Genomic DNA, 26577 nt, shown 5'->3' with positions numbered 1-26577 from the left:
GCAGGCTGGCAGGCAGGCTGGCTGGCAACCAGGCTGTGATTATTCAGAAGAACGGATCACGCCACGTAGCACACAGTTGTAGGTGTGTAGCCTCGCATTGTGCTCACCGCGACGGTCAGAGTGTCGTTGTAGACGAGGATGCATTGCAACATGTGCTGGTGCTGCTGGTGCTGGTGCTACTACTGCATCAGCGAGTCCCACAGACGACGATGATACCGTAGGAAACGCGGTGAGGTCAGCACGCTGCGATGCCTGCCAGAGGGACCGCCAGACGGGGGGTGAGAGGGGTGAGGGGGCAGGGCAGGCGCTGCGCCCGCTGAGCCCCACGAGCAGACTCGCTTAGCTGCCCCGTTGCAGGCAATGCTCGGGCACTCCAAAGGACCGGTAAAATTAGCAGCACCGCCACTAGCCAATCAGTATCCCGAATCTTGCACAGCCGCTCACCAGCCACAGATCTTGAGCACTGTGAACCGGGCAGAGCGAGACGGTCGCCAATCACACACACTACTGACGCCAGGCCTGTGGAATGGCAGCCCATGGCTTCATGCCTCCCATGGCTCCCCGACTGGAGCGGTCATCTAGCGTACGCTTTGCTTCAGGGGCCATCCCGAATCCGCTTGTCTTTGCCAGAAACAGCCTGGACGCTCCCGCCCTCTGCACGCCTACTCGCTGGCGCTGCTCTGCCCCTCGTTACTTTCGGTATGGCCTGCTCACCAGGTGGCCCGACTCGCGCAGACGGGGGTCGGGCACACCGCGACTGCTGCCAGCCTAGCCTACCACAAAGCGGTCGGGGCGCGCGATCGAGGCGGGGAGCAGAATGGACGGCGGCCGGTAACTTGTGCCTTCTTTTATTTTTCTTAGCGTGGCCTGACTGCTCCAAAACAGCCACCTCATGCTAGAGGCCCAGGCGCCCGTAGGGCAGCATACCCTCGAGGCAGGGGATGCCATGCCGCCCTGGTGGCTTCGTGCACTCCATCCCGCTGGGGGCCACTTTGGTCCTGTCTCTGGCCTCGTGTATAAACCGACTTCGCCCCCGAGGCATCGTTCCTCCAGTCCAGGCCTCAGATCAACAGTACCCATTTCTTTGTTGAGATCTCTCCGACGCCCTGGTTTGCCCTGCTCGACCACACCCGCTCCCGCTTCACCACTTGTCCCTCGCTTCTTCAGCTAGCCTCAGGCTCCTCGACGGGACTACGTGCTGTCACTCCCGTAGCCGGAAACAGTACAGGATCGGCAAAAAGCATCGACGATACTCACACATCGCCGACCCATACGTCAAGTCGACACATTGATCGACACGCTCTCGACGAGGGTAAGCTTTCCCCTGCCGGTCCCTCTAATTTGCGCTACCAACCAAAACCACGGCGATCCTGATTGCTCGGTTTCCGTGCTTATGCTGACCCTGCCTGCGCAAATAGGCATCAAGCTGCTCCTCCATCTGTAGCTTTTCCATTCCCTATTGCTTCACACACTGCATCCTCCATCATGGTCGACTACGCTCCATACACGCCTGGCATGGCTCACGACTTCGAGCTCTACTCTCACTCTCAGGAACAACACATTGACTACCACCAAAGTCAACCCTTTATGCCTGTCTCAACATTTGGTATGGATCACACCTTCACCGCACCCTTTGACCAGATGGCTCCTCTTGCAGACGCCCCAAGGCTGCAAGACCTCCAGTTCCACTACGACGCCATTGCCCAAGGTGTCAAGCCATCATACCAGTACCAGACACCAGCAGGATCCCCTCACTCAATATCAAACTCCTTTCATGAGATGCCTCCTGTCTTGTCAGCTTCATCAGAGTCTGGTGCTTCAGTGTCCTCATCTGCTGTAGGCTCCCCATCACTTGTACCCCAATTCACCGAGCCTTGGAACCCAATGCCTATGGGCGGACTCACATCTGGTTTTGAGTACTCAGGCATGGTTGCAAACGACAAGTCGTATGTGGGTAAGTCACTGGTTTCTTCCATAGCCGTTTCTTCTTTTTCATTATCTTCTTCTTCTGTTCCATCTCCAACCCCCGAGCAAAATGTCTTCAAAACACCTGTCACTCCAGCCTCGGCGACTCGGTCAACTGTGAGGTCGAACTCTTTTCTTTGTCACAAAACCTATCCACGCAACTCTCCGTCACTCCGTTTTTCTTCTGTTACATCAGTGCCGCGTTTTTCTCAATTCTCTCCATCTTGTTGGTCACCTTCCATTTCAAGAGACTCTTAGAGACTAACGTGCTGCAAGCAGATCCTAATCTCATTCAGCCTTTTGCATTCGCTCCTCAGAGCCCTTATCCTGAGATCAGGACCACACCCTCCCCTTACTTCCCAGTCATTGAGCAACCACCATCCCCAGCCCTGTCGCAGTTCTCTTCATATAGCCAGCGACCAGGCTCCGCACGGATCAAGAAGTCTAGCACTAGCCCATACCTCCACACTCAACAATACCAACCGTACCCCAAGTACAACGGCCAACGGCGAAGCTCAGTGAACTCCCTCCACTCACAAAACTCTGGCACAAGCCGCAAGAGCTCTAGCAGCTACGATGTAGACGATGAGACACGGGAGAAGGGCATGTGCCCACTCCCAGAGTGCGGACGTGTTTTCAAAGATCTCAAGGCACACATGCTCACCCACCAAAACGAGAGGCCCGAAAAGTGCCCGATCACCACTTGCGAGTACCACGTCAAGGGCTTTGCAAGGAAGTACGACAAGAACCGACACACTCTTACTCACTACAAGGGCACCATGGTTTGTGGTTTCTGTCCAGGCAGTGGCTCAGCGGCTGAGAAGTCGTTCAACCGCGCCGATGTCTTCAAGAGGCATCTCACATCAGTTCATGGCGTTGAGCAAAACCCTCCCAACAGCCGCAAGAAGAGCTCCGCGAGCCGCAAGTCATTTGGCAGTTCGCAGCCCAGCGTTGCCGGCACTTGCTCCACTTGTTCAGTAACATTTGCCAACGCGCAAGAGTTCTATGAGCATTTGGACGACTGCGTGCTGCGCGTCGTGCAGCAAACCGACCCCACAGAGGCCATCAACCAGCGTCTCCTTACCTCTGTTGCAGAGGACAAGAACGTCACCGAAACCCTAGACCGAAATGGCCTGTCCAAGAGCATCGAGTACACAATCCCCAAGTATGAGGACGATGATGAGGATGACTTCGAAGAGGAGGAGGTAGACAACGATGACCAAGATGATGCTACTTGGGGCAGCCGCTACACCCGCTCAGGCAGGGGTAGCATCAAGTCTACCAAGTCGCATTGACAATCAACACATCCCCGAGGTGTCGGCGCAACGCAGCACGTCGGGGGTGGCAACGCAACCCAGCACATTTCTTCTGCCCGCGTCACCAAGTCTAGTCCACGCGCTGGCCTCACCTTCTCCAAAGGTGGTGTGGCCATTACTGGCTCCGGACGCAAGAAGCGCAAAAACTACCCCGTCTCTTGGGGCTGCGCTACCGACAAGATGAAGATGAAGAAGCGCGTCTTGTGTGTGTACGACGGTCAACGCAGATTGTGGAAAGACGACATGATGCTTGACCAAGAGTTCGAAGTACGCATGAAGCTGCCCGATGGCAAGGCGTATGTCACGGACCTGGATGTGCAGACGCTCAACCGCGCTGAGGCGGTGCATGGTGCCACTGCTGAGGAGAGGGGCGTCTGGGTACCTGACAACATCATCTCGAGTGGTGCTCCATCCATGGAGACGATGCCGCTTGAGTGGACGGTGTAAAAAACATGTTGGTACAAACAGCATTTGAATATTTCTTCTCCCTTCGACTGGAGCGTTCTCGAGCGAATCCTTGGCCCGTTTCTTTTTGGCGGATACCAAAGGACGCAAAGCGAACAAAAAAAGGGTCGCCTGGCGGGCATCATGGTCGACTCGTACACTGACACGGCTAATGACATGTGATGACGAAACCTTCTTTGTTGTACTACCAAAGCATTTGTTTTTGTTTCTTTTTCTTATTCAACCGATACCACTGGGCTCTACTCTTTTCTTGCTTTCTTCTTCTTCTGGCTTGTTGGCGTTGACAAGGGAGAGGACAGAAGGGATTAATAAGTGGCTACTTATGTATGAACGAAAAGGGCATATCTGTACGTGGCTGGCCGCGAGAAGATGTAGTTTTCTCCGAATCCATATATCAATCCATCTATGATAATTTCAACCACTGTCCAATGCTTGCAAATTGCTACCTCGTCATGAGTTGTGCTGGTGAAACGCAGCGAGGCAAAAGCGAAGGGGTCTGTGCTTAGTCATGGCGCAATGCGCCCCGCCGTGGGGAAGGCAGCAGCGATGGGGACAGCTTGGAGCTTACAGCAATCAACTGCCTATCCGCCCGCTTTCCCGACGCCGCAGACACGACACACACACAACACGCGACACACAAAACACGACAACCAACACAATGGCGTCGAGTATTGAGCAGTCGCCCTTCTTCCAGCAGCAGAAGGCCAAGGGCGAAATCGTCGTCAAGGGTATGATGTCAACCATTACCCTGTCGTGGGGTATGCAGTGCTAAATGTGTTAGACCCTCCCAAATTCGACCTGGAGTCGTATATCGCTAACTACACTGGTATGGCTCTTGCACCCTAAATCCGATACTCAAATAGTCCTCATGTCTTCTGGTAGGCTACACGCGAATCGACCGCCTCCATCACATTGGTGCCCACTCTCCGTACCTTGCTGTCGATGCATATCGCATGGCCATTGCCGAAACAAAAAAAGGTAAGAACGTTGCGTTGTATACAAGATTAGTCGAGGATTTCAGCAGCATTGCCCCGAATGACTCTGCTGCGTTGGTGGACACAACTTGGGCGGAGAAGAAGACACGGGAAGTCCGTGAGGAGCATGATAGGCTGGAGCACGAGTTGAAGTCGTATAAGAACAACTTGATCAAGGAAAGCATACGGGTAAGTAGTCATAGATATCACTCCATCATCCTGGCTCTGACAAACCACAGATGGGCAATGAGGACCTCGGCCACTTCTACTATGACATTGGCGACTTCTCCAATGCACAGAAGGCATACATGAAGATGCGCGAGCATTGCACCTCACCGAAACACCTCGCCGATATGACCCTCCGCCTCGTATTCGTCAGCATTGCACAAAAGTCATGGACAAACGTACTGGCAAATCTGGCAAAGTCAGAGGCCACTCAGGTCAAGGGTGAAGAGAAGGCCAAGCTAGAACCCATCATATCTGCATGCAGCGGCCTATGTCACATGGCAATGGGCAACTTTAGGGAGGCCGCAACGGCCTTTCTCAGCACTTCAGCAGCATACCTGACTGCTGAGCCTGCAGCATACATCAAGTGGCAGAAGGAGGTTATTTCACCAAACGACGTGGCAGTCTACGGTGGTCTCTGCGCTCTGGCATACATGGATCGCAGCGACCTGCAAAGCAGAGTTCTTGCAAACACTGAATTCCGCAACTTCCTGGAACTCGAACCGCACATCCGCCGCGCCATTAACCTCTTCTGCAACTCCAAGTACAGCGCTTGTCTCGAAGTGCTCGAAGGCTACCGCAACGACTATCTCCTCGACGTGTATCTTTCCAAGATTCTGAATACAATCTACAGCCGCATCCGGAACAAGAGCATTGTGCAATACTTCATTCCTTTCAGCTGTGTCACGCTCGATGAGATGACTTCGAAATTCCCCGCAGCTGAAGGCAGAACCATTGAAGAAGATTTGGAAGAAATGATCAGGAACCACCAGCTGGATGCACGGATAGATCTTGTTGATCGCTTGCTCATCTGCCCACCGAGAGACCCTCGCCACGAAGTACAAGAGGAGGCGCTCAAGATGGCAGAGTCGTACGATCATACCCTTCGCCTGCGATTGACACGCCTGAACATGTTGGCAGCCGGATTGGAAGTTCAGCCAAACAAGACAAACGACAAGACGGTTGCTATGGGCAGTGGTATTGGCGACACATTCCGAGGCTTGGGTTCTAAGATTGGTTTCTAGGAAGAGTCGGAAACCAAGAAAGATGACAACGCGGTGGAAGATGGAGAGACTAGTGCGAACAAGACCACGCCAAAGGGGAAAAGGAAAAAGTTCACCCAGAGGCCACAGGGTATGGATAGTCATTAGCATTGCATGGCGTTATTTTAGGGGGTGGGTTCATTTTTACCAGAGGGTAATACAGCATGCGATTAGGTTAGCGAAGCCCAGGCATATTCAAGCGGCATTCTGGCGTTGAGAGGGACGGATGATAAGGTACGCATTTCCATCTGGTACGCTTTGAAGGAATATAATCATTGTTGTTCAGAATCAAGGAAGAGAGAAGTTTGACCGATCATTTCCTATGAAACACACGAATGATGACTTAACTGAGAACTACACAACTCATTCACCTTGAACATGTATTAGGACCCTACTCATTTTTGCCACATACTAAACCCACACAAATCAAGTCCAAATCTCAATTTTAAACTCGAAAAGAATCCTCCCCCCCCGCATTAGGAAACCAACATATGTGGGCCAAGAAAAAGAATGACAATTTGAATCAATAACTGGGTATCTAAATGTCTTTTACACGCCAAATATTTCAAATTCGTATTCTGCGAAGAACTCATAATAACTGAAAAAAAGAAAGATGTAAGAGTTGGACGCCGACGCTTGCCCTAGCACACACACACACAGAAAGACTCACACCAAGCAGGAGAACAGAGTGAAGATCCGAAATTTTTGTCAGTCATCAAGATTATCATGATACTTTGATTCAAAACCCCCAAAGTAAAGAATAAGATGAAGAGAGGCGTGGGGTGGAGGGGGAAGAGAAAGTAGGACCAACACAAGTAATTGATCCTAATTGAGTTGAAACCCCCAAAGTTTTGCTTGTCTTAGCCCCAATGCGCGTCCTCAGCCTGTGCCTGCTGTTGCTGTTGGGAGTCTTGAGACTGCTGCTGTTGGTGCTGAGCTGCATTTTGGTTTGGAAAGCCATAGTATGCAGGGGTAGACCATGCATAATCACTTCTCGCAAAAGGGTTGTTGGGGTTGAGAGTTGCTGCAGCAGAGGCTATTCCTTCGTTTGAAGAGAGCATTTCTTGGTTTGTTTGGTTCGAGGATTGTGACTGGGTCTGCGCTGCTTGGACGTTGTTGCCTTGCATCGACATGCCATTTTGTGGCATTAGTGCACTCTGGTTGGTCATGACGTTGACGGTATGCCCATTCTGAGGTATTGGTCTGTTCAGAGTGCCGTAGGGAGAATGATTAGAGTGGTTGGTTGCAAAGTAATTTTGGGGTGTTTGGAGTTGAGAGGACTGAATCTGGTGTGCTTGGAGCTGTTGTTGTGTTGTTGTCATTGTCTGCGATGCTCCGATTTGGTTCTGCTGCTGCTGGCTCTGAAGGCGTTGTTGTGGACGTTGCTGTGGAGACTGACTGCCAACCTTGTACATCAACTGCTGCGGTGGGCTGCCAATACCACGCGACGAGCCTTGGTTGAGCTGCGATAGTTGCTGACGGTGGCTTGGCATGGTCTGTTGGCGTTGTGGAGTTTGCTGTTTCTGCTGTTGAGGAACTTGGGGCATTGTCTGGGACTGTGAGACCTGAGGGCGATGGCGAGGCTGAGGCTGCTGCTGAGACTGAGGTTGGGGCTGAGGCTGAGGTCGCATCTGCCGTGGCTGCTGCTGAACGTGTGGCTGCTGCTGAACATGCGGCTGCTGTGGCTGGACATGAATCTGTTGCGGCTGCGACCGTGGTCTGGGTGCAGTATGTGGTGCTTGCACTGGAGTCGTTGAGGAGCGCCTCTCCGTCTCGAACTCGCGTATTTTTGCTTTGGCTTCTTCCAATTCTCTCTTCAATCTTTCAAGCTCGGATTCATTATTTGAAGCCTGACCAGAGTGAGACGCTTGACGGGAGTGCTGTGTCGGCTCAGGAGGACCGGTAGGCGGACGTTGGTCCTCATCAGTCGCGGATTCCGGATAGAAGCATTCCCGGTTTTTGGTGATACACGTTTGGCATATTGGCCGTGTGTTATCGCACTGCAATTATGTCAGTTCGGTAAAGCGTGGGTAGTAGGACGAGTGCCAACGTCTTCCACTCTTTTTGTAGACTTGCCTTTGTCTTCTTTGTCTTGCAGGCATTGCAACTGGTCCTGGGTCGCTTTCGTTGCGGTGTCTGCCCAATATGAGGTTCAACATATAGTGTGTTTTGTGGGGCTGCCGAATGCTCTTGTGCTGGCCGAGCAGGACGATGAGGGGCAGGAGGGGGCGGTGGAGGTGGAGGTGGAGGTGGAGGTGGTGCAGAAGACGTCGGCACTATCTGTGAGGGTGTGTCTACTTGTATGAGCTCCAAAAGCGATCGAAGACTCTGAGCTCTTAGGTCACTTTCAAGTGAAGTGTTGGACAACCTTGGAGGGTCTGGAAGAGATGGAGTTGGAGGCTTCTTTCTCTTCGTCTTGGGAACGTCCGGATCCTCGCTGCTCAGCTGTCTGGATCGATTCGTGAGCCTCGCCAATGCCTCTGGATCATTTTCCTCGAGGTACTTTCGCCGCTTGGAATCTTTGCGTGGGGGCGGTGCGCGCTCTTCGTATGTCTTATGAATAGGCACATGCTTGTAGAAGACATCAAGCGTCTGCTTGGAGGCCGAGAACTTGACAGACAGCACGCCCTTGCAGTCGTAGACAGGTTTGGTCGCACGCTTACCCATCTTTGCGCCTTTGCCATTGGCAGCACGGTCCTTGTTGAGGAGCGAGTCGTTGCAGTAGTAGGAAAAGCGGAAGCTGTCATCCTCTCTGCTGTTCCAGCAATTGTGAAAGCTGTAGCGGTACCCATCGATCTTTTGTATTGCATCGACGCAGCACTTTGCTATTGCCCTCTGCTTCCGCATCTTGTCCTTGGGGTCCGGCGTTGGCTGCAACGCTTCCGCGACAGTCAACTCGACCCTGAGCTCCACTTTCTTGGGCCCATTATTCGGTTCGACGGATTCGGCGAAGCTGGGCCGGGGTGCAAGAGTGGGGTCTGGGAGAGGCTGATATTGCGGAGGCCTGCCATATGGGGCAGACTGATAGCCGGATGAGGTATGGGGTTGTTGGTGGGGGAGGCGAGTCTGGTGTTGCTGCTGTTGCTGCTGCGGTGGCTGCTGAGATGGCGGCTGGGGCTGAGACGTGCGGGATGTCGATGTGGACGAGGGTGGTGGGACTGAGAAACGAGTGCCTATCCAGAAGGAGAACTGGGCATCTGTGTGCTCTGGGTCCTCTGGCGGGCTGCTGAGATAGTCGCGTACTGAGGCCTCGAAGCGGTCAAAGGTGGTGATGTTGGTGAAGGGCACCGTTTTGGCCTGCGCGTCTCTGGGCTGGCGGCCGCGCGCGAGCTGGACGGGAGCGGCGGGCCAGAGGGCTTGGTCGTTGGCATGGCGAAGACTCTGGGGTTGAGCATGGGACGATGCCATGTCAAGTGGAGTCCGGCCCGCGAGCCAGGTTCAAGGCACCTGGAAACACTATCCCAAGGGTCAATACGGTGTTTTGGAAGTGGTACGGAAGGCCGTGCCAGCCTTGGCTTTCAGGCCATCCCCAAGCCTAGCTTGACGGTCACGGCGGGTTCGAGGACATGGACATCCCAGCAGGCGTGCCAATGGTTGTCTACACACGCGCAGAGTTTTTGTTGAGGCGTCTGCAAATGCTGCAAGGCTAGAGGGTGTCGCAGCAACTGTAGGTGAGATGACGCATTCGCCCTTTTCTTGCTCCCCAGCTCTGCTTCTGCCGCCAGAGGGCAATGCGAGGCCAGCTACATCTCAATGGCGTCAACTACGTATGTACACACGGAGTAGCTGCCTGTTCAGGTCGCGACTATCCTGTACACGTCAAGAGACTAAGCGTTGTGATCGACATTGATCCCCATCCCCCATCTCTCCATGGCACAGGTACCGTGACAATCACGTGACCTTGGCTGCCTACTTCCTGCTTACGCGCAGGTGCAGCCACAAGATAATGGACATACGGGTGATCAATTCCAGATCTGCAGCTTGCTCATTAGTCCTCTCTTTGTAGGCTACACTATCTTTAGTCTGGCATTTCGATACGCGTTTACTGTCTCGATAAACCCACACAATTGTCTGGCAAGTAACAGTTGCGCCCTTTCGTCTTGCTGTGCCCTTTCTTTCCGATGGTAGCATTTGTGGATCCAGGAAGCAACAAAGCTACAAGCTCCTCCATAGGCAGCCATGCACCTCCATCTTCCAAGGCCCCCAGTTACCCCACACCAACACCTACCATGCCTCTTCCGTCTTGACTCACACCTTGTGTATATATAAATATCAGCAACCCAATAAACACCAAATCTAGAACTCAGAGCCATCTCCTCAAAATGGCTTCCAACAGTGATGCTGCCGGCTCACAGAAGCATTCAGTACTCAATTCATCCTTCCCTGTATTTCTTCCAGAGGATGTGGCACTACACATGTCAGAAGATGAGTTCCAGCATCTTCTGAAGCAGCAAATACATCCAAATGGCTTGAAAGAGGGCAGCGAACAAAAATCCACTGCCAATGGCAGTCAATCAGTCACCGTTGCTGAAAACGAGCCCGTGAGTAGCACCGGATTGAAGCGAAAGGCATCGTCTGACGCTAACAATCTCCGTCCACAGAAAGCGCCATTTGTCGCTGGCCTAGAAAATCACGCCGCCCACGTGCGAACAGATGAACAGCTTGCGGCCAACAACCAAACCTTGACAGAGAACGGCGACGTCACCAACATCTCATCGAAACATGTGCTCGTGGACCTATTCTATGACCTTGGCCAGGCTACCGGGCCCGAAAGACTTAAGACCCTACTCAAAGATGCCTGGAACGAAGACCCTCTCCTAACTTTGAAAATCATATTCAATGCACGCAGTATTCATCTGGGCAAAAGCAGTCGACTCACCGCGTACACGGCCTTGAGCTGGCTGGCCGAGAACCATCCTTTGACGTTACTGGCGAACCTAAAGTGGCTAGTTCGACCCGTCATAGCGAAGAAGGCCGAGCCAAAACCTGAGTCCAAGGACGACTCGATCAAAAAGCTTGAAGACGATTTTGAAATGGTGGAGGTTGGTGAGTCTGATCCTTCCAAAGCACACGACATCAAGTATGGAATGTCGCATGGGTACTGGAAAGATCTCCTCAATTTAGTGGTATTTTCAGCAAATGACCAACTCAAGTTCGATGGCGACCCGTTCTCTCTGCTCACTCAGGTTATCGATAATACAGAACACCCTAAGGAAACAAGAAACTGGGATCCAAAGGTTGCGAAAGAAAACCGACACCGCCAAAGACAAGAGCACAACCAGCGGGTGCAAGACAAGCTGAAGAACGATCCTTTCCATCGTGCGCTACACATTACTGTCGCGAGAATGTTTGCAGAGCAACTCAAGTCCGACAAAGCCCTATTGGATTCTGGAAAGGCATCAGACTTGAAAAAGATATCGCTCGCAGCCAAGTGGGCGCCCACCTTTGGTGAATTCCACGACAAGCAGACCTTCATCCAGTCTTCTATTGCCGAAATTCTCTTCCCAGATCCTGCCTTGCACTGTCCCGATGCCAGCAACCGCGAACTCTACCTCCGTCATGCCCGCGAGCTCTATCGAAAACAGTATGCATCACCTCTACGTAAGGCCCTGGGTATCGTTGAGCGGGAGATTGCAGCGAAAACTTTTGAGAATATCAAGTATGAACAGGTACCATCACTTGCCATGGACCGCTACAGTCCACTTTTCATGCAGAAAGACGAGGAGCGCTTTACCACCTACGTCAACAACGTCACCGCCGGTACTGCAACCGTGTCTGGCGCTACCCTGCTGCCATCGACGCTAGTCAGCAAAGCACGAGGTACCGGTAGCAGGCAGGTGCCCCTGAGGAAAGGCAAGAAAGTCAATTTCAAGGCTATAAAACAGAGCAACCAAGACAAGATACTTGGAGATCTCGTCGATGGCCAGTGGAAGACTCTCGTCCAGCGCGTACGCGATGCAGGCACTCTGCAATCTAGCATCGCCGTATGCGATGTAAGTGGCAGCATGGGCGTTAAAGTATTCAAAGATGGCTCCTGCCCCATGGACTCTGCCATTGGCCTCTCCCTCCTCATCTCAGAGGTCACAGCACCGCCCTTTGGTAACGGCTTCATCACCTTTGAAACTTACCCCGCATACATTTCTACGAGCGGCGCAGGCGAGGGACTCAGAGAGCAAGTCAGGTTTCTGGAGCAAAGCCCCTGGGGTGGTAGCACGGATCTCGTTGCTGTCTTCACAAAAGTTATTCTCCCCATGGCTATCAAGAACAAGCTCAAGCAAGAAGATATGGTCAAGCAGGTTTTCGTATTCAGTGACATGCAGTTCAATGAGGCCTACGGAGCAGAGAGTCGATGGACATCCTCGTTCCAACGCGTTAAAGAGGCGTATGCGGAGGCGGGTTACGAGGTTCCGCATCTCATCTTCTGGAACCTCGCTGGAAACAGTACGAGTAAGCCGGCGACCATGGATGATGCGAATACATCGCTTGTTTCTGGTTACTCGCAAGGTATGCTTAGGCTCTTCCTGGAGACTGGGGCGTTTGACGACGATCACGAGATTGAGGAGGTGGAGGTGGGAGTCGAGGGGGCGGATGGCATGATGGAGATTAAGAGAGTGAAAAAGAATATTGATCCGTTGACCGTGATCAAGAAATCAGTGGCGCATAAGGCGTATAGTATGCTCGAGGTTGTGGATTGAAGGGCTGAAACAGAGAGAAGTGGGAGTGTGTATGTTATGCCACGTGATTATGACGTGAGGACCATGTGTGTCGGTTGTATAAAAAGTTCTTCGACGTTTTTTCTTCTCGCTTAATGAAAATATATTCCAATTTTCATGTCATATATCTAGACTTCGTAATTGTACTTTAAAGGTTGTTTGATCCTTGACTCTCATCCGAGCATCTGCAAGGCTGATGTGAATACCCCTTGCGCTATCAAGAAAGGGTCATGCAATGGAGATGACCGGAAAGCCGAACTTTATGTTACGCTTGTCAATATCAGCCGTTCCGAACGGGCTGTCCGACAAGATGCGATTGAAAAAAAGGTGCCAGGACGAGTATCATATCGAAGCCAGCATTGAACGCAACAAAAACTCCAGCAGTACTCTTAGTCCCCAAACCTCAGTAGCATCACAAACAAAACTCACAGCCCCACGCTTCCCCCTCTCTCTAGCGCCGTCATCCGCACCCATCACCCCCAACCTACCAATCATCATCACTATCCTCCCCCGCAATATCCCCCCCTTTGACCCTATCCACCACGCGCTTAACCCCCCTCTCCACACTCTCACCCTCAATCGCCACACCCTCATGCCACACAATCGGATCCATCACCCCATCCATAAACCACATGAGCGTCGGCACAAAACTGACATCCAGCATGGTGCCCAGCTCCGGCAGCGAATACATGTCGAAGCAGTATACATCTACCACCTCGTGCTCTGCGTAGCTGGATGCTGGTAAGAGCTTTTGCAGCGCGGCAACGACTTCGTTGGAGGTCGAGTCTTCGGGCCAGTAGGCGAGGAGGATGGTTTTGCCCGCTGTGGCTTTGATGCAGGCCAGGTATTCGGCTAGGTTTGTGATTTGGGTTAGATATGACATTTTCTTTTGTCTCTTCTCCTTTCCCCCTTTTTTCCTTTTTTTTTACGCTGAACGGCTTTCGATTTGAGGAGGGGTTGAGTTCTTTTGTTTTCTTGGTATTGGCCAAGCTGCTGGGGTTGTGAGGTGAGGGTTCCGATCGGAAGATTTGGGAGTGCCGCTTTTTACTTAGCGCTGATTAAGCTTGCCCTGCTGCGGTTGATTGGCTGCTTGGAGATTTATAGAAGGACATGCCTGTTTTAATAGAAGGCTCGCTAGGATCTGCGATACAACGTAAGCAATTTACGAGGTGTTGCCGGGTCGAGCCGTGTAGAGGTAATTTTCTTAGATGAATATGGGATTCGTTGTATTTTTGCTTATTGCTTCATTTTTAGTAAACGAAAAGACATACTCGCTGTGAGTACTGAAAAGCACTGCATCAGCAAAACTCGAACGGCAGTTGCCAATAAAAGGCCCAATTATTAAGATGCTTACGGATAGCATTGTCTTGTTCCCATTTAGGAACCTTGGTACGCTAGCCGGTCGTCCCGCGCGTATAATCTCGTTAGAACCTTACACCTCCTTTTGGACTAACACCGCTGTGCAAAACCCCGGATGGCTCACCAGCATATCCTGTTGAAAAGGCGACAATGCGGTTTCTCGGCCTAATCTTGATGACTGTTGAATTAAATGCTGGCTTACGTACAAACAAAAGTATATATCTCACTGAGAAGGCGCGTATTCCAATATGCCTTTTTTTGACCCAGCTCCTTTCAATATAAAAGCGCTCCTGCGCCCCTAATGACAGGCAGTATGCAGTCTTCGCAGCGGTGGACAAAGAAGTGAGTAGATTCCTCATCAAGAACTAGTTTCGGCAACGCGATTCATGCATATCTCTATCCAAATCGCCATGCAAACAACACCCCGCTAGCCTCTGGACCCTCTTCTATTGATAGACTGAGATAGCTGAGACCATTCTTTTACGCAGACTCGCGTTCGCTACATTCGCTGTTTTCCTTGTTATCGTTCCCCTAAGCTACCACCATGCAATTCCCATTCAGCGATATCGCGAGTACATAACGGGTGATACCGTAGTAGAACTGAAAACAAACAACGAGCAACCTCAAACCCAATACTTCAAGTTTGAACCTGAATGGGATTGGGACGTACCCGACTACGCAAGTAGCCTCAATGGATTCAAGCGCGAGCCGAAACCCAAAAACGTCATCATCTTAACAGCAAGCGATGGAGGCGGCCACAACAGCCAGATCCCCAACCTACTAGAGCGGGTACTGGAGAACCGGGAAGAATACTGTAATCGACACGGCTACACCAACCTCTGGCTAAACACAAGTCGCTACGATATTGGAGATTCTCACCGGGTACGCCCGCTTCCACCTCTTATCCAACCCCCAAAATATCTAACAACAGATGTAGGTATGGGCCAAAATCCCCGCCTTGGCAGAAGCCTTCTACCTCCACCCCAAAGCCGAATGGATCTGGCTCATGGACGCCGACATGATCATCATGACCCCCTCCGTCCCCCTCATCTCCACCATCCTCAGCCCCTCCGCAATTGAAAAAAGCATAATGCGCAACACCATGCTTCTCAATGGCACCAGACCCCCAACAAACATCTTCACACCAACCCGCTACCGCGTCGAAGATGTCGACATCCTCATAACGCAGGACCACCAATTCGTCAACGCTGGATCGATATTTTTCCGGCGCTCAGCGTTCACACGCTTCTTTCTAGAAATGATGACGGATAAAACCATGTTGATGGGCAAGGAACATCATCTTGCCGAGCAGAATGCGATTAAGCATTTGATGCTTGAGCATGAGTTGGTCAGGAAGCATGTGGGCATTTTTCCGCAGCGCAGTTTTAATGCGTATGCGGCTGGGGGGCCGCATATGCTGTGGAGTGAGGGGGATTTGGCGGTGCATTTTGCAGGGTGTTGGGTTCATAATCAGTGTAGGAGGTGGTTTGAAGATTATTGGGCGAAAAGAGGGAGAGAAAGAGCAGGAAGGTGAGGATGGGACCGAGTGAGGAGGCAAATCGGTCTCGACTTGGGATTCTTGATTGGGAGCAGGGTTGGTGTTTTATGAACTGCGTTGAGCAGAACGCATGCGACACTACAAGGAAAATTGCGGCACGGTAATATCTTGCGCCGGAGAAGCGAGGGACCGACAGTTATTCTGGATCCAAATTTGACTCAGAACAAGACGCAGCGAAGAGCATTCGGTTTAGCATTCAGTAAAGGCGTCCTATGGGATCTATACTGCGTTAGCAGCAAGACATATGTGTTAATTAGACAAATTTCAACACGACCATACGAACACACTAAACATCAGAATGATACTCAATTCCTATCTACTTAGTTCAACCCCTACCCTCCCCCAATTGTTTCACTTCGCCGCTGCCTTCGTCGTCGTGACCGTACTAACAGCCGTAGTCGTCGTCGTAGTCCCGCTGCTCACCGTCCTCGTCACCGTCGTTCTAGCCGGGCCACTAGTGATAAGGCACGAGCATGCAGACGAGACACCCGCATTACCCAGGCCAAGTGAGATACCAATGCCGCCGGGCAAGCCGATCGAGATGTTGAGTTGAGGGGAGCGCTTGCGAATGGGGATCTCGGAGGGGCAAGAGGAATCGTAGAAGGTGTATGGGGATGTTGGGTTGAGGTTTGTGTTCTCGGAGCTAAAGCGGCGGGAGTTAGCGATAGTAGTAGTGGAGGGGGAATGAGGAGGGGATACGTACACAGTCACATCGAAGAGCATGCAGTTTGCTTCTCCGTAGCCGAAGCTCTTGCATTTGGAATCAGCTTTGCAGAGGGCGCTGCAGGCGTCGAAGGTATTCTTTGTGCCGCTTGATTCGAAGTAGTACGCTGGGGTTACTTTGACGTAGGCTGCGATACCGCAGCTGGGTGGTGCGGTGGGTGTGCTATGGGCTCGTTAGTAACTTATGGTTACTTAGTAGAATAGGAAATGGATGCTTACGGAGAAGGACTCGACACAAGAGTCGAGGAGACTAGCGTAGAGGATGGTGTTGTGGAAGAGGGAATAGATGATGACGATGGCGGTATCCGGGTAGAAGATGAAGATGGAGGTACAGGAGTAGAAGAAGTCGGCTTGGAAGTCGGTGTAGGAGTTGGTGTTGGCGTCGGCTTAGGGGTGGCTGAAGGCGAAATCGTCACCGTGGTCGTGGTCGTGGCCGTCGTAGTCGTCGTCCTCGTGAATCCATTGGTCACAGTAGTGGTGGCCGTTCCTGACTTCAAAATATTGGAACAGAAAAGCAATGCTTCGGACGTGCGGCCTTCGAATGCGTCCAGCCCACACTGACTGACTGTTCATGTTGTTAGCAGTGAGCTTTTTCTGAGAAATGACTCTTCTTACCGTCGGGAATTCCAGCTTGCCTCTTTCCACGGACTGCCGCTTCAGCTGTTGCAGCAAATACTGCAGCGAGGATTGAGACCTTCATGTTGATGGTTTACAGGCCTCAAGTGGTAGTAAGGTCTTTCACAAAGTGCCGAGCTCTCAACTGGTGCCGGATAGTGATCTTTGACCAGAAAGATCAATACTTATAATAGATCCAGAGACGCCTACCTTTTCTCATACTGCGTAGTGTAAATATAGTCAAAAAGTATGCAGCATTGTGGGTTCCAATATGAAATAAATGAACGGCTGGGCTCTTGGGCTTCTAAATTTTCGGTCAAAGCACCTCGGCTCAGAAGAACAAACTACTATTCTTGACAAGAGTAGTTAATGAACACGAAGCAATTGACCGCCACCCGCCGGGAGATATTGTGGAGCATGACCATCGTACAGAAGCTTGCTCTGGTTCCTGCAGCTAGCAATATAGCTGTACCGGCTGTATGGTCGAGCGATATGGTGGCCAATTAGCCAAACACGAGAAATTGAACATGGAATCTGGAAGACTTTGGGGAAATATGCATATACTAGAAAGCGGCTGGCGTTGCCGTGAACAGGTACATTATCCCTACAGATCCCGGTTCCGGCAAAATCCAAGTGCAGGTGCACTACGACAAAAACAGCCAAGATTTATTTTTTGTTCCAGATACAGCTGAAGCCAGCGCGATCACTTCCGGAAATCATCCCTTCATCTTGGCTGATCTGTATTGTACATGGTCCAGACGATTCGAAGACCCACAGGTAAGTAGGCCCCTGCAGCCTGGCGCTTAGCTGCCAAGTACATGTCTGGACAACGGAATAGGCTCTGAAATACAGCAGAGCTACTCACGGCGGACGGTGAACCAAAGCACTCTGGTATGATCTGAGAACCTAAAATGCCCTTCGGCGAGTTTTGTCATCCGGGTCTCAACTGTGAGCTTGACACCAAATTCCTTTCCTATCTTCTCCCACATCTCCCTGAAGCTCTCTGGGTTATGCCGAAACATCTTCCCTACTGGTGAGGGTCCTTCCCCAGCTTCTAGGTCTCCAATCTGTGAACCGACGATCATCGAACCTGGCCGAGGCCGCAGCAATTCAAAAACAGCTTTGCAGACTACGATCTGTGTTTCGTAGCCCCATAGATGGAAGAACTTGCCCGCCTGGATAATATCAAAATACCCCTTGTACTCTACAAGCGCGGAATCAGGATCAAAAATATCTGCCGTGATAAACTTGGTTGCAAGTTTGTCCCGATCCTGGAAAAGCTTGTATCCCAATTCGATGAAGTCGGCTTGGAGGTCGCAACCGACAATGTTCTCGGCTGGCGCCCCGGCATGCACCAGCTCACGTATTGTATGGCCGAAGCAACACGCCATATCTAGCAGTTTTTCACCGTTGCGCACGCGTTGTATTATCTCATCGAACCCCTTGGAAGGCTTTGTAAAGCTGCGATCGACAAATCGAAATTGACCGATACATGGATACGGATAGACTTTCCAAGCTTCATCACGGATTTTCATGATGTGGTTGAGGACTTGGTCCCGCGGAATGCCGCTGTAGCCTATGAGGACCTCGCGGATTTCCGGCGCTACATTGTCCTCGGTCGCATTTGGCACGTACCAGGCAGGCATCTGGGGTGGAGTGTCTTCAGACTGAGTCATGACGAAGGCAGTGGCTTTACAATGAAGCAAATGATGAGGATGAACGGTTTCAATTGTTTTCTGGGCTATAGGTCATTCAAACGAACTCACTGCTCTTAGATACTTATGTGTGGCCTACCATGGCGGGAGGACCGCCGCCGAGAAAGCACCGCAAGCAAATGACGGGACCCAAACGTCGCCTTAGCGCGTGATAATTAGTCAAAACAAACTTTCCGGTCAGTCCGCTCTCTTCGGCAGTCAGCATTCACGATATGCGTCTTGACAGAAAAGCGAAAGAGATGCGACTGCCGCAGTTTTGGCTTGGTGTGCGGTCAACTTACGTACCAAGATCGCCGTGGTTGATCTATGAGTTTGTATGCAGCATTAAGTTCGGCAACCGCTGTTATCAATTTACAATGTTGAAAATGTAGTGTAGATACACCAATATTAACAAGTGATATCGCTACAAGGTTGTGGTCGAAAAGGGTCCGACCCGCATGTCGAACTGTGGTTGAGATAGGCTCTCCATTGTTCCTCACTCCGACGACTAGAGAGTTGGGCGAATCTCGTAGCACAGAAATCCATTGCCAAAAACATATCCCTCGTATCTACATGCTTGCAACAATGTTCTTGATTAAGCTTCACAATGCTTTACCACCATCTATACAACACCGCAGTCCTGACTCTCCATAAAATCCCCAATCTGTAAACATACTACTTACTCAAATCACTTCGAATAGAAGGGAAAAACTAGAGTCACACTTTTTATCTCCCTCCCAGTGTTCAAATGCTACTTCGCCATCTCCTTTCCGTACCCAGGCACATCCACCATACACTTCTTCCTCGGCGCCCCTTCATACTCCCCATCCCACCACCCCGCATCTTGACACCAAAACCATCCTTTCGACCTGATAAGTTTGCTTTGTACCGGTATATCAGCGGTATAACTGCGCAGAACAAGTCGCATGATACAAAGGTAAAACATCAAGAAAAGCAAGACGGTACAGATGGTCAGGATACAGTCTGGATACCGACATATTCTGCATTCAACCCTAGTGCGATACTCTTGATACCTGTTTCACAGTCTGGTGATACGGAAGTAGTGGAATTGGAAAAAATTTGAAAGGATACGGGGAAGGAGGAAGACTTGGATCTGGGGGTACGGGAAGATGTTTTTGAAAGTTCAGTGTGGATTGCTTTCCGGAGGTTTTTGTAGGGGTTGGGCGATAATGAAGGGAAGTAAAAGGGGTTGAAAGAATGAGGATGGGTTATTAAGTTTGTCGCAAGTGTTGATATGGGTTCATATTCCTAAGAGGAGATGTGTGTTTCAAAAGGAGAAGATTTGGGGTCCTGAAAGGAAGGGCTATGGGACTGAATTTGGAAAGCAATAACTGTAGCAAGCCATTGAGACGGAACAACGTGTTTGTGAACCGTGGTTCCTCTGAAGTCTTCCACAAATCTTCGATTACGCATATATCAGGAGTAAGAATTTCCTTTCATCTTCCATGCACTACATATTCCACCAATTGTATACATACGAACCCCATCCCTCTTCCCTTTTCATTAACATGCCCCGTACGCTAAAACCCAAGCCAACAGTGCCTTCGGAAGACTCTTCGCTCGTCGCGCCACAAACACCCAGCTCGACCATAAATCGGAGAGACCCAGCCCCAAGGTCAGGACCCATATCCAAGACATTTAATCTCCTCCCCCGCAACCCACGTACCATACGCAAGCTCTACAAGATCAAAGCCCCTCGTAGAATACCTTCATCGTCAACTAAGAAGAAGTCAAAGTTTTCAAGTACTGAGGGTACTGAGGGTACTGGGGATACTGGGGGTACTGCGGCGGAGACTTACACGTTAGAGCCCTCGCAACAGGAAAGTGTAAGTGCTTCACCATGGTCCACCCATTACTCCGCCATAAGTGAGCTAACCACCACGGAGTCTGAGGCCAATAGTAATACCGAGACGGTGGACGAGGATGCTGAAAAACTGTGGTCAGCACATATTATGGGAGAGCATGTTGGGAGGGATCGATATGAGTTGGTGAGTAAACGGTATCTTGATGCTGGGTTGCCACCACCGTGGAAGCGGTGCCCATGGTGTGAGGAAACTATTGAATGGCTGTTGGGGAAGGGGGTTATTTGAGGACGGCTTGAGAAAGTGATTGCCTAAGTTTCTTTGGTTGCGGGTTCATCGTTAGTAGTTCCTAGTATGAAGGTCTGTTTATAAAGAGGAGAAGAATCTCTCCTGCAAACACCAAAAACCCAACATCGTAGATTTTGAAGCCAAATTTAGCATTAATCCTAACTCTTTTTGACGCACGGATGGTAGGAAGGAGTTTTTGATTTTTGGTGCCACACTAGCTTTCTTGTTATTTTCTCCTTACTGGACTCGTGGATCAATTCTATAGACAAAAATACCTGTATTTTGCTACTCCAGATGGACAATGGAAGTCAATGCAACAACTGCTAATAAAGAGGAGAAAGAAGACTCATTTAGTATAGTACACGCTTACATCTGATATATTGAATTTCTTGTGAAAGTTCTATTAGGGTGCTGTTGCGGGCTGTTCTAGTGGAGAAGGAGCATGGCCTCATTAAAAGCTAGGGCTCCCTAATAAGCATTCACGTCCTTGTCTTCGGTATTTTTCCATTTTGACTTCCAGCTCTCTTTGCTCTGCCCCGGTAAGCAGCGTAGAGTGATGTGTTATCACCAGTGAACATGGATCCCTATGTTCATTGGATAAGATGATGGGAACATCCGATTCGAGATATATCAGGATACGGATTCATAGCTTGACTACTGTTTCTTTTTCTCTTGTACAATGTTGCTTTGTGTTGGCTTCTGTTTAGTGTCGTCTATGATGATACTGAGGATACCAGCGTTGACGAGAAAGAAGAGAATGCTAGACAACCAAAGCCCTGGTAAAAACGTTGAATGACCGTTGAACTCAAGTTGAAAGCCTTGTTGAAGCCAGGCGGCTTGGCCAACAATCCAAGCAACAATAGCAGCAATGCCAATAGGGGCTGATTGTAGCAATGTTGATTGTGGAAGGTAGTATGGGAGGAACATCATGTACCAGAGAAAGTACTGGAAAAATCAGTGTCTTAGCGAGATTCCAGATGCCTCACATGACTTACTTGACTTGTGCAAACCTTGTTAAAAGTGACAAATGCAAAGGTTTGCGCTAGCATCGTGTTTGGTAGATCCTTTTTCGCCAACGCAAGTGGGATGAAAACAGCACTGAGCAGCAGCTGCGGAAGGAATGCGAGCCGCTCCAGCTCGAAGGATGCTGAACGTAATTCTAGGCCCGATGCATTTGGCGAAGAATTGAGATACAATAATGTGTTGTATGGCGAGAAGTTGTGGCGATGATCACTACGGATCAAGTGATAGAGATAGCTATGCTCAAGGAACGGCCAACCGTACATCTGGTACATGGCAAGGTTCAAGACTGTAAAAGTGATGAGACTGTAAAAGGCCAAGGACAACCTAGGCAGAGTAATGAAGGCTTGAATCTGACCAAACAGTGATCGTGAAGGTTGCGAAGCGACCGATTTCGTGGATCGGAATTGGGTCTCGTCAAGAAACCAGACGATCGAGACGGCGTAGATGAATGGGTATATCTTGAAATGGACCGCGAATCCTAATAAGAAACCAGCCAGTGGTACCTTTTTTGCTAACACTGCCCATAGGAGTGCGGTGACAAACACTCCAAGCAGTCCTTCGGAGCTACCCCTTGTGCTTATGGTAGCTACCATAGGGTTTAGTAGCCAAATGCTTGCAAATTTCAGTGCTCTCTCGTCTCCCATTTTCTTGTACTCCTTCAAGATTCGGAACATCATCCATCCAGTAGCCACATCTCCAACAGCGAAGAGAATCTTTCCGAAAGAAAACCAGAATTTTCCGGACCATACAGTAGGATAGATAAGCCATGCCAAGAGGGGCGTATAGCGATACGTGTCTCTGGCGTATGGCGGTTGGCCCCGCGAGATGTAACGTGCAGCATCAGTAAAGACATAGTAGTCGATATCTGTGTACTTCATTGGTGAATTTGCATCTTGCCACAAACCATAAATGAGGAAGACAGCGCGCAAGACAATAGAAGTTGTGAAGACCAAAATAGGACTGCGGAAAAAGGAGGAAAGAGCCATTGTGTCATTGAAGGGCACAGAACCAGCACAGTCTCAAAGGAAAAACACAAGACAGAAAGAGGGTGTAGGAAGCAACGATTGAAGAGTACGTGGATTGGCCAAGTGCAAGGGGAAAGGAGATGGTGGCTTTCGCAGCATGCAGGAGCAGTCGCATAGATCTAGTCTACAAGAGGAATAGCTCCCACGTGATAACGTGCACTAGTGCATAGTCTCAGCGTTTGCTCGACGTCGATTACAAGGCATTACCCAGGCAGACCAATGGGGCTCAAACGACCAAGAGACGGAAATATGGCGGACGAAAAGCCAGAACAATCGGCATCACCTTTTGTGGGCATGTTCGAAGGGTTCCGTGCAGAGCTGGACGAGCATCATGATCGTCGAGAAAGGATCATCAAAGCATCGCGCGACATTACCGCGTCAAGCAAAAAGATGTATTGGACTTTTTAAGAAAATTCGACTCAGCAACTAACATTTCAACAGCATCTTCACCCTTCAGAGGTGAGCTGCCTTCCATCACAATCCCCGTATAATCATCTGACCAGACTAGGGTCCGGGCTGTTGGCCAAGCATTACCACCCTGGGTCACTAAGAAGAATGCTGAGTACTGGGAAGCTATTCAGGATCGATACAAGAGCATTGCTGCCGATCTTCAAGGACTCAATGCCTATCGATACTCTCATAACATCACAGGCGGAAATCAAGAGTTCATGGAAGCACTCAGTTTCCAACATTACCTGGAAACCCAGTCACTCATTTCATACGATGAAGCAAAATCACGGATTGCTAGCATGAGCGGTGAAGCGGGACCCATTGCTTTTACCCCAGAAGACTACATCTTGGGTGTGTGTGACATGACTGGCGAGCTCATGCGCTTCGCTGTCACAAGCATGGCTACCAGTGGAAAACTCCCATCCGGCAAACAGGCGGAGTCAAACAAGAGGCTGAAGCAAGAGAACGACCAGGAAGACGGCGGTGACAAGATGGAGATTGATGAACAGACGCCAGCTGCAAGTGAGACGCAGAAACCACGGACTGTCCTGGACGACTTGAGGGCGGTTCGGCTGCAGCTCGAGATGTTTGAGGTGCCTGGGGGGTCCAAATTTGCATCTGAGCTGGAGACGAAGAAAATGCCTGTAATGCGGGAGTGTGTAGACAAGGTTGAGAAAGGGCTGTATGGGCTCACAGTGCGTGGAAACGAGCGTCCCAAAGGCTGGATGCCAGACATGAGCAGTGGCAGGGGCAACGAGGTGGAGAGCTACTGAGCAAGCATGAGTGAAATAAGGCGGGCTTTACTGTATTTTGGCCAGCCTAGCAACTAAGTAGTATGTACTGCAAGGTCGAGGAATGGAATGCTGCGTGAACTGTGGCTGTGTGGCGCAACCCCCACTTGGCGTGAGCACCTCATCGCTGGGGGAATGCGGGCCCGAACTTCACTTGCCCAACCGCCGTGACAGTAACACACCAACGCAACGACTATGAAGGGCTGCGTCATTCCTCAGCCTGACTCATTTCCTCGCGCGCTGCCCCAACCCAGCGCGACTACAATGCCCACGCCTTGAAACACTGCGCCACGACGAATGGATTGTTGCTCCGCCCAGCAAAGCCGCCGCCGATAATAACAGCGCAAGCCGCACCCGTGGTTCCCAACCCAGACGCAGCAATCAATATCCGCCCTCGCCCGCCCACCATCACATTTCCCATCGTTGTGACAAGTTTCCCCATCGCCACCACGGCACCCGCGCCACCATGCGCCGAAGCACTTTTCCCTCCCGGCCCAGCAAGCCCGATACGGCCATGCGCGCCCCCGAGCCGCCCAGGCGCAAGGTATTCAACTGCATCGTCGACGACACTGCCCTTATCGCCGGCGTCAAGAAGAGCACGCGCGACGGCATCCGCAAGTGGATTTCCCAGGACGCCATCCGCCTCTTTGTCCCGCTGCACAGTAGGCGATCACAGAATTGCCGCTTCCCTGTCCCCCCGCTAACATGAGAATAAAGCCCTCACCCAGCTCCATCGCCTCAAGAATGGCACCGAGCGCATCAACGCCGACGCGCGCGAAGCCGTCAAATGGCTCGATGAAGTCACGTCCAACGAGGCCGCAAGCCGCGTCCAGCTCGAAGGCGCCGACGAAGCTTACAGCACCTGGGCCGAGGTGGAGCATTTCCTACTCCCCGAGACCCTGCTCTCCATGGAAGACAGCGAGTCGGACGACGATGACTACCACGAAGACCTAGAGAGCTCCTTCAACGCCCTTGACATGTCCGACGAGACATCCATGAGTTCGACTCACAGCTTCGACGACATGTCAAAGACGCTCGAGTCCCCGCGCTCCTTCTCCAGCAGGAGCACCAAGCCCGCCAACCGAGCCACGCACGCCGACAAGGCTGCCGCTTTGATCGGGGGCTCCCCGGACCGTACCGCTCGTAACAGCACCGGCGGCGCCCGTTCTGGGAAGGCGACCAAGGGCCCCGTGCCCATCTACCTCCAGCCACTCTTCAATCACATCCTATGGCGCATCAACAAGGAAGGAAACCCAGATGCGGCCCTCGAGTCCTTCATTCTCCTCACAAACGACCCTGCGAAGCAGGCAATCGCCCAGAAATTCGGCATCCGCGCTAAGCGCCTCGAACAGCTACGGGATGCGGTTGCTCGTGAAGATCGTGAATACAAGAACCATTTGACCATTCACAAACTCGAGGTCGAAGCCAGTGCTGCTAAGGGCAACAACTCAGGCGCGTCTAAAGCAGCGGAGCGACCCAAATCCAGTCCCGCACAAGAGACTAAGCCCGAGGAAACATCGGACGATGAGGATGAGGTTCTCTTCAAGCGCGCCCCTCGAGGTCCAGCAGCTACCAATAGCCCCAACCCACGTGTTTTCGATCCCAACGACTTCGCGCGTACAACCCAGCAGCAATCCCCTCGTGGTGGACGCGGTGGGCATGGATCGCCTCGCGGTCGCGGCGCTGCACCCTTTCGAGGCCGTGGTAACTTTGCTCCGCGGGGTGCGTACGTTCCCCCAGGCCCGACTTTCCGAGCCCCACCAGCTCCTCGTCATGACCCCAACGCACCACTCGACCCCGACTCATTCTCTCGTCCAGCTCCCAAAGTAGGCCCAGTCCGGGGCGGTAACAGACGAAAACTATGGGAGCCGAATTAGATGTACGGGAATAAGCGTCAACAGAGACGCAATATTCACCACTCCCATTACCACCATGAGCGTTTGAACTGGAATGCTACATATGACCGAGAAATAAGGCATCAGCACACATAAGGCATTGAGTAGGGTCAGCCCCTGTATTGTACAGTGGTCGAAGAAAGTCCCCTTGACATAATAACGTGCGATGATCGACCAACATGTTGCGATCACGATCTCGGGCTACTGGTTCTCATGGAGCACGGCTGTTTCTTCAAGACCTAATCGCCGGTCAACCCGCAACAAATTGTCGCGATGCCTCTTCGACTGACTTGGGCTCGACCATCGAAATTTCATCCACGACCCTTGACACTGGTTCGAGTACGCGTACCACCCCTGTGCGGGGAATACGTGTTTCTTGTCTTCGCGTCTTATTTCTTTTCCTTTTTCTTCATCATTGATCTTCGACTAAATTGAAACTATCAGAGTTAGGTATACGACGTGGGGGGAGGAAGGGGAGAAAGTTTCTTTGTATTTGTTCTTTGTATGGCTTTTTTATGGACCTTTTGCTGATTCGGTATGCTGTGAAGGAGATACATACAAAGGTAGTATTTCTACGGAGTATTGTCGAATCTTCTATAGCTATGATTCATAGAAATACATCTATTTTGCGT

General features: G+C 51.1%; 14 protein-coding genes across 14 annotated transcripts; 8 read left to right on the top strand and 6 right to left on the bottom strand.

Moving 5' to 3' along the window:
• Nucleotides 1-1485: 1485 nt before the first annotated feature.
• COCCADRAFT_568 (uncharacterized protein) lies at nt 1486-3728 on the top strand (the record flags this gene model as incomplete). Its single annotated transcript, XM_007708643.1, has 3 exons — nt 1486-1954; nt 2242-3231; nt 3280-3728. 3 exons carry the CDS (start codon nt 1486-1488, stop codon nt 3726-3728), a joined length of 1908 nt encoding a protein of 635 aa, XP_007706833.1.
• A 676-nt stretch (nt 3729-4404) lies between these two features.
• Nucleotides 4405-5970, top strand: COCCADRAFT_567 (uncharacterized protein; the record flags this gene model as incomplete). The annotated part of the gene is made up of 4 exons (XM_007708642.1): nt 4405-4474; nt 4528-4572; nt 4629-4909; nt 4960-5970. 4 exons carry the CDS (start codon nt 4405-4407, stop codon nt 5968-5970), a joined length of 1407 nt encoding a protein of 468 aa, XP_007706832.1.
• An 878-nt stretch (nt 5971-6848) lies between these two features.
• COCCADRAFT_32204 (uncharacterized protein) lies at nt 6849-9396 on the bottom strand (the record flags this gene model as incomplete). The annotated part of the gene is made up of 2 exons (XM_007708696.1): nt 6849-7988; nt 8065-9396. 2 exons carry the CDS (start codon nt 9394-9396, stop codon nt 6849-6851), a joined length of 2472 nt encoding a protein of 823 aa, XP_007706886.1.
• Nucleotides 9397-10310: 914 nt separating this feature from the next.
• On the top strand, nt 10311-12683 carry COCCADRAFT_32203 (uncharacterized protein; the record flags this gene model as incomplete). The annotated part of the gene is made up of 2 exons (XM_007708695.1): nt 10311-10529; nt 10590-12683. The coding sequence occupies 2 exons, from the start codon at nt 10311-10313 to the stop codon at nt 12681-12683; spliced, it is 2313 nt and encodes a 770-aa protein (XP_007706885.1).
• A 502-nt stretch (nt 12684-13185) lies between these two features.
• COCCADRAFT_21876 (uncharacterized protein) lies at nt 13186-13584 on the bottom strand (the record flags this gene model as incomplete). The annotated part of the gene is made up of 1 exon (XM_007708669.1): nt 13186-13584. One exon carries the CDS (start codon nt 13582-13584, stop codon nt 13186-13188), a length of 399 nt encoding a protein of 132 aa, XP_007706859.1.
• Nucleotides 13585-14373: 789 nt separating this feature from the next.
• COCCADRAFT_21875 (glycosyltransferase family 34 protein) lies at nt 14374-15594 on the top strand (the record flags this gene model as incomplete). The annotated part of the gene is made up of 3 exons (XM_007708668.1): nt 14374-14402; nt 14549-14942; nt 14998-15594. The coding sequence occupies 3 exons, from the start codon at nt 14374-14376 to the stop codon at nt 15592-15594; spliced, it is 1020 nt and encodes a 339-aa protein (XP_007706858.1).
• Nucleotides 15595-15969: 375 nt separating this feature from the next.
• Nucleotides 15970-17041, bottom strand: COCCADRAFT_81969 (uncharacterized protein; the record flags this gene model as incomplete). Its single annotated transcript, XM_007708763.1, has 4 exons — nt 15970-16261; nt 16322-16504; nt 16561-16906; nt 16957-17041. 4 exons carry the CDS (start codon nt 17039-17041, stop codon nt 15970-15972), a joined length of 906 nt encoding a protein of 301 aa, XP_007706953.1.
• A 772-nt stretch (nt 17042-17813) lies between these two features.
• COCCADRAFT_561 (uncharacterized protein) lies at nt 17814-18632 on the bottom strand (the record flags this gene model as incomplete). Its single annotated transcript, XM_007708641.1, has 1 exon — nt 17814-18632. One exon carries the CDS (start codon nt 18630-18632, stop codon nt 17814-17816), a length of 819 nt encoding a protein of 272 aa, XP_007706831.1.
• Nucleotides 18633-18943: 311 nt separating this feature from the next.
• Nucleotides 18944-19201, bottom strand: COCCADRAFT_82109 (uncharacterized protein; the record flags this gene model as incomplete). Its single annotated transcript, XM_007708762.1, has 1 exon — nt 18944-19201. A coding segment is annotated over one exon (258 nt), but the record flags the coding sequence as incomplete, so codon positions are not given.
• A 915-nt stretch (nt 19202-20116) lies between these two features.
• COCCADRAFT_82308 (uncharacterized protein) lies at nt 20117-20761 on the top strand (the record flags this gene model as incomplete). Its single annotated transcript, XM_007708761.1, has 1 exon — nt 20117-20761. One exon carries the CDS (start codon nt 20117-20119, stop codon nt 20759-20761), a length of 645 nt encoding a protein of 214 aa, XP_007706951.1.
• Nucleotides 20762-21415: 654 nt separating this feature from the next.
• On the bottom strand, nt 21416-22770 carry COCCADRAFT_32197 (glycosyltransferase family 50 protein; the record flags this gene model as incomplete). Its single annotated transcript, XM_007708694.1, has 2 exons — nt 21416-21706; nt 21757-22770. 2 exons carry the CDS (start codon nt 22768-22770, stop codon nt 21416-21418), a joined length of 1305 nt encoding a protein of 434 aa, XP_007706884.1.
• A 288-nt stretch (nt 22771-23058) lies between these two features.
• COCCADRAFT_82185 (uncharacterized protein) lies at nt 23059-24032 on the top strand (the record flags this gene model as incomplete). Its single annotated transcript, XM_007708760.1, has 3 exons — nt 23059-23201; nt 23251-23268; nt 23318-24032. 3 exons carry the CDS (start codon nt 23059-23061, stop codon nt 24030-24032), a joined length of 876 nt encoding a protein of 291 aa, XP_007706950.1.
• A 484-nt stretch (nt 24033-24516) lies between these two features.
• On the top strand, nt 24517-25927 carry COCCADRAFT_32195 (uncharacterized protein; the record flags this gene model as incomplete). The annotated part of the gene is made up of 2 exons (XM_007708693.1): nt 24517-24712; nt 24768-25927. 2 exons carry the CDS (start codon nt 24517-24519, stop codon nt 25925-25927), a joined length of 1356 nt encoding a protein of 451 aa, XP_007706883.1.
• A 197-nt stretch (nt 25928-26124) lies between these two features.
• On the top strand, nt 26125-26364 carry COCCADRAFT_82203 (uncharacterized protein; the record flags this gene model as incomplete). Its single annotated transcript, XM_007708759.1, has 1 exon — nt 26125-26364. The coding sequence occupies one exon, from the start codon at nt 26125-26127 to the stop codon at nt 26362-26364; it is 240 nt and encodes a 79-aa protein (XP_007706949.1).
• Nucleotides 26365-26577: the final 213 nt, after the last annotated feature.

The sequence above is a fragment of the Bipolaris zeicola genome (genome assembly GCF_000523435.1).
Source record: "Bipolaris zeicola 26-R-13 unplaced genomic scaffold scaffold_3, whole genome shotgun sequence".
NCBI lineage: Eukaryota > Fungi > Ascomycota > Dothideomycetes > Pleosporales > Pleosporaceae > Bipolaris > Bipolaris zeicola.
Note: the sequence above shows the minus strand (reverse complement) of the source record. Positions and strands in the feature narration are given on the sequence as shown.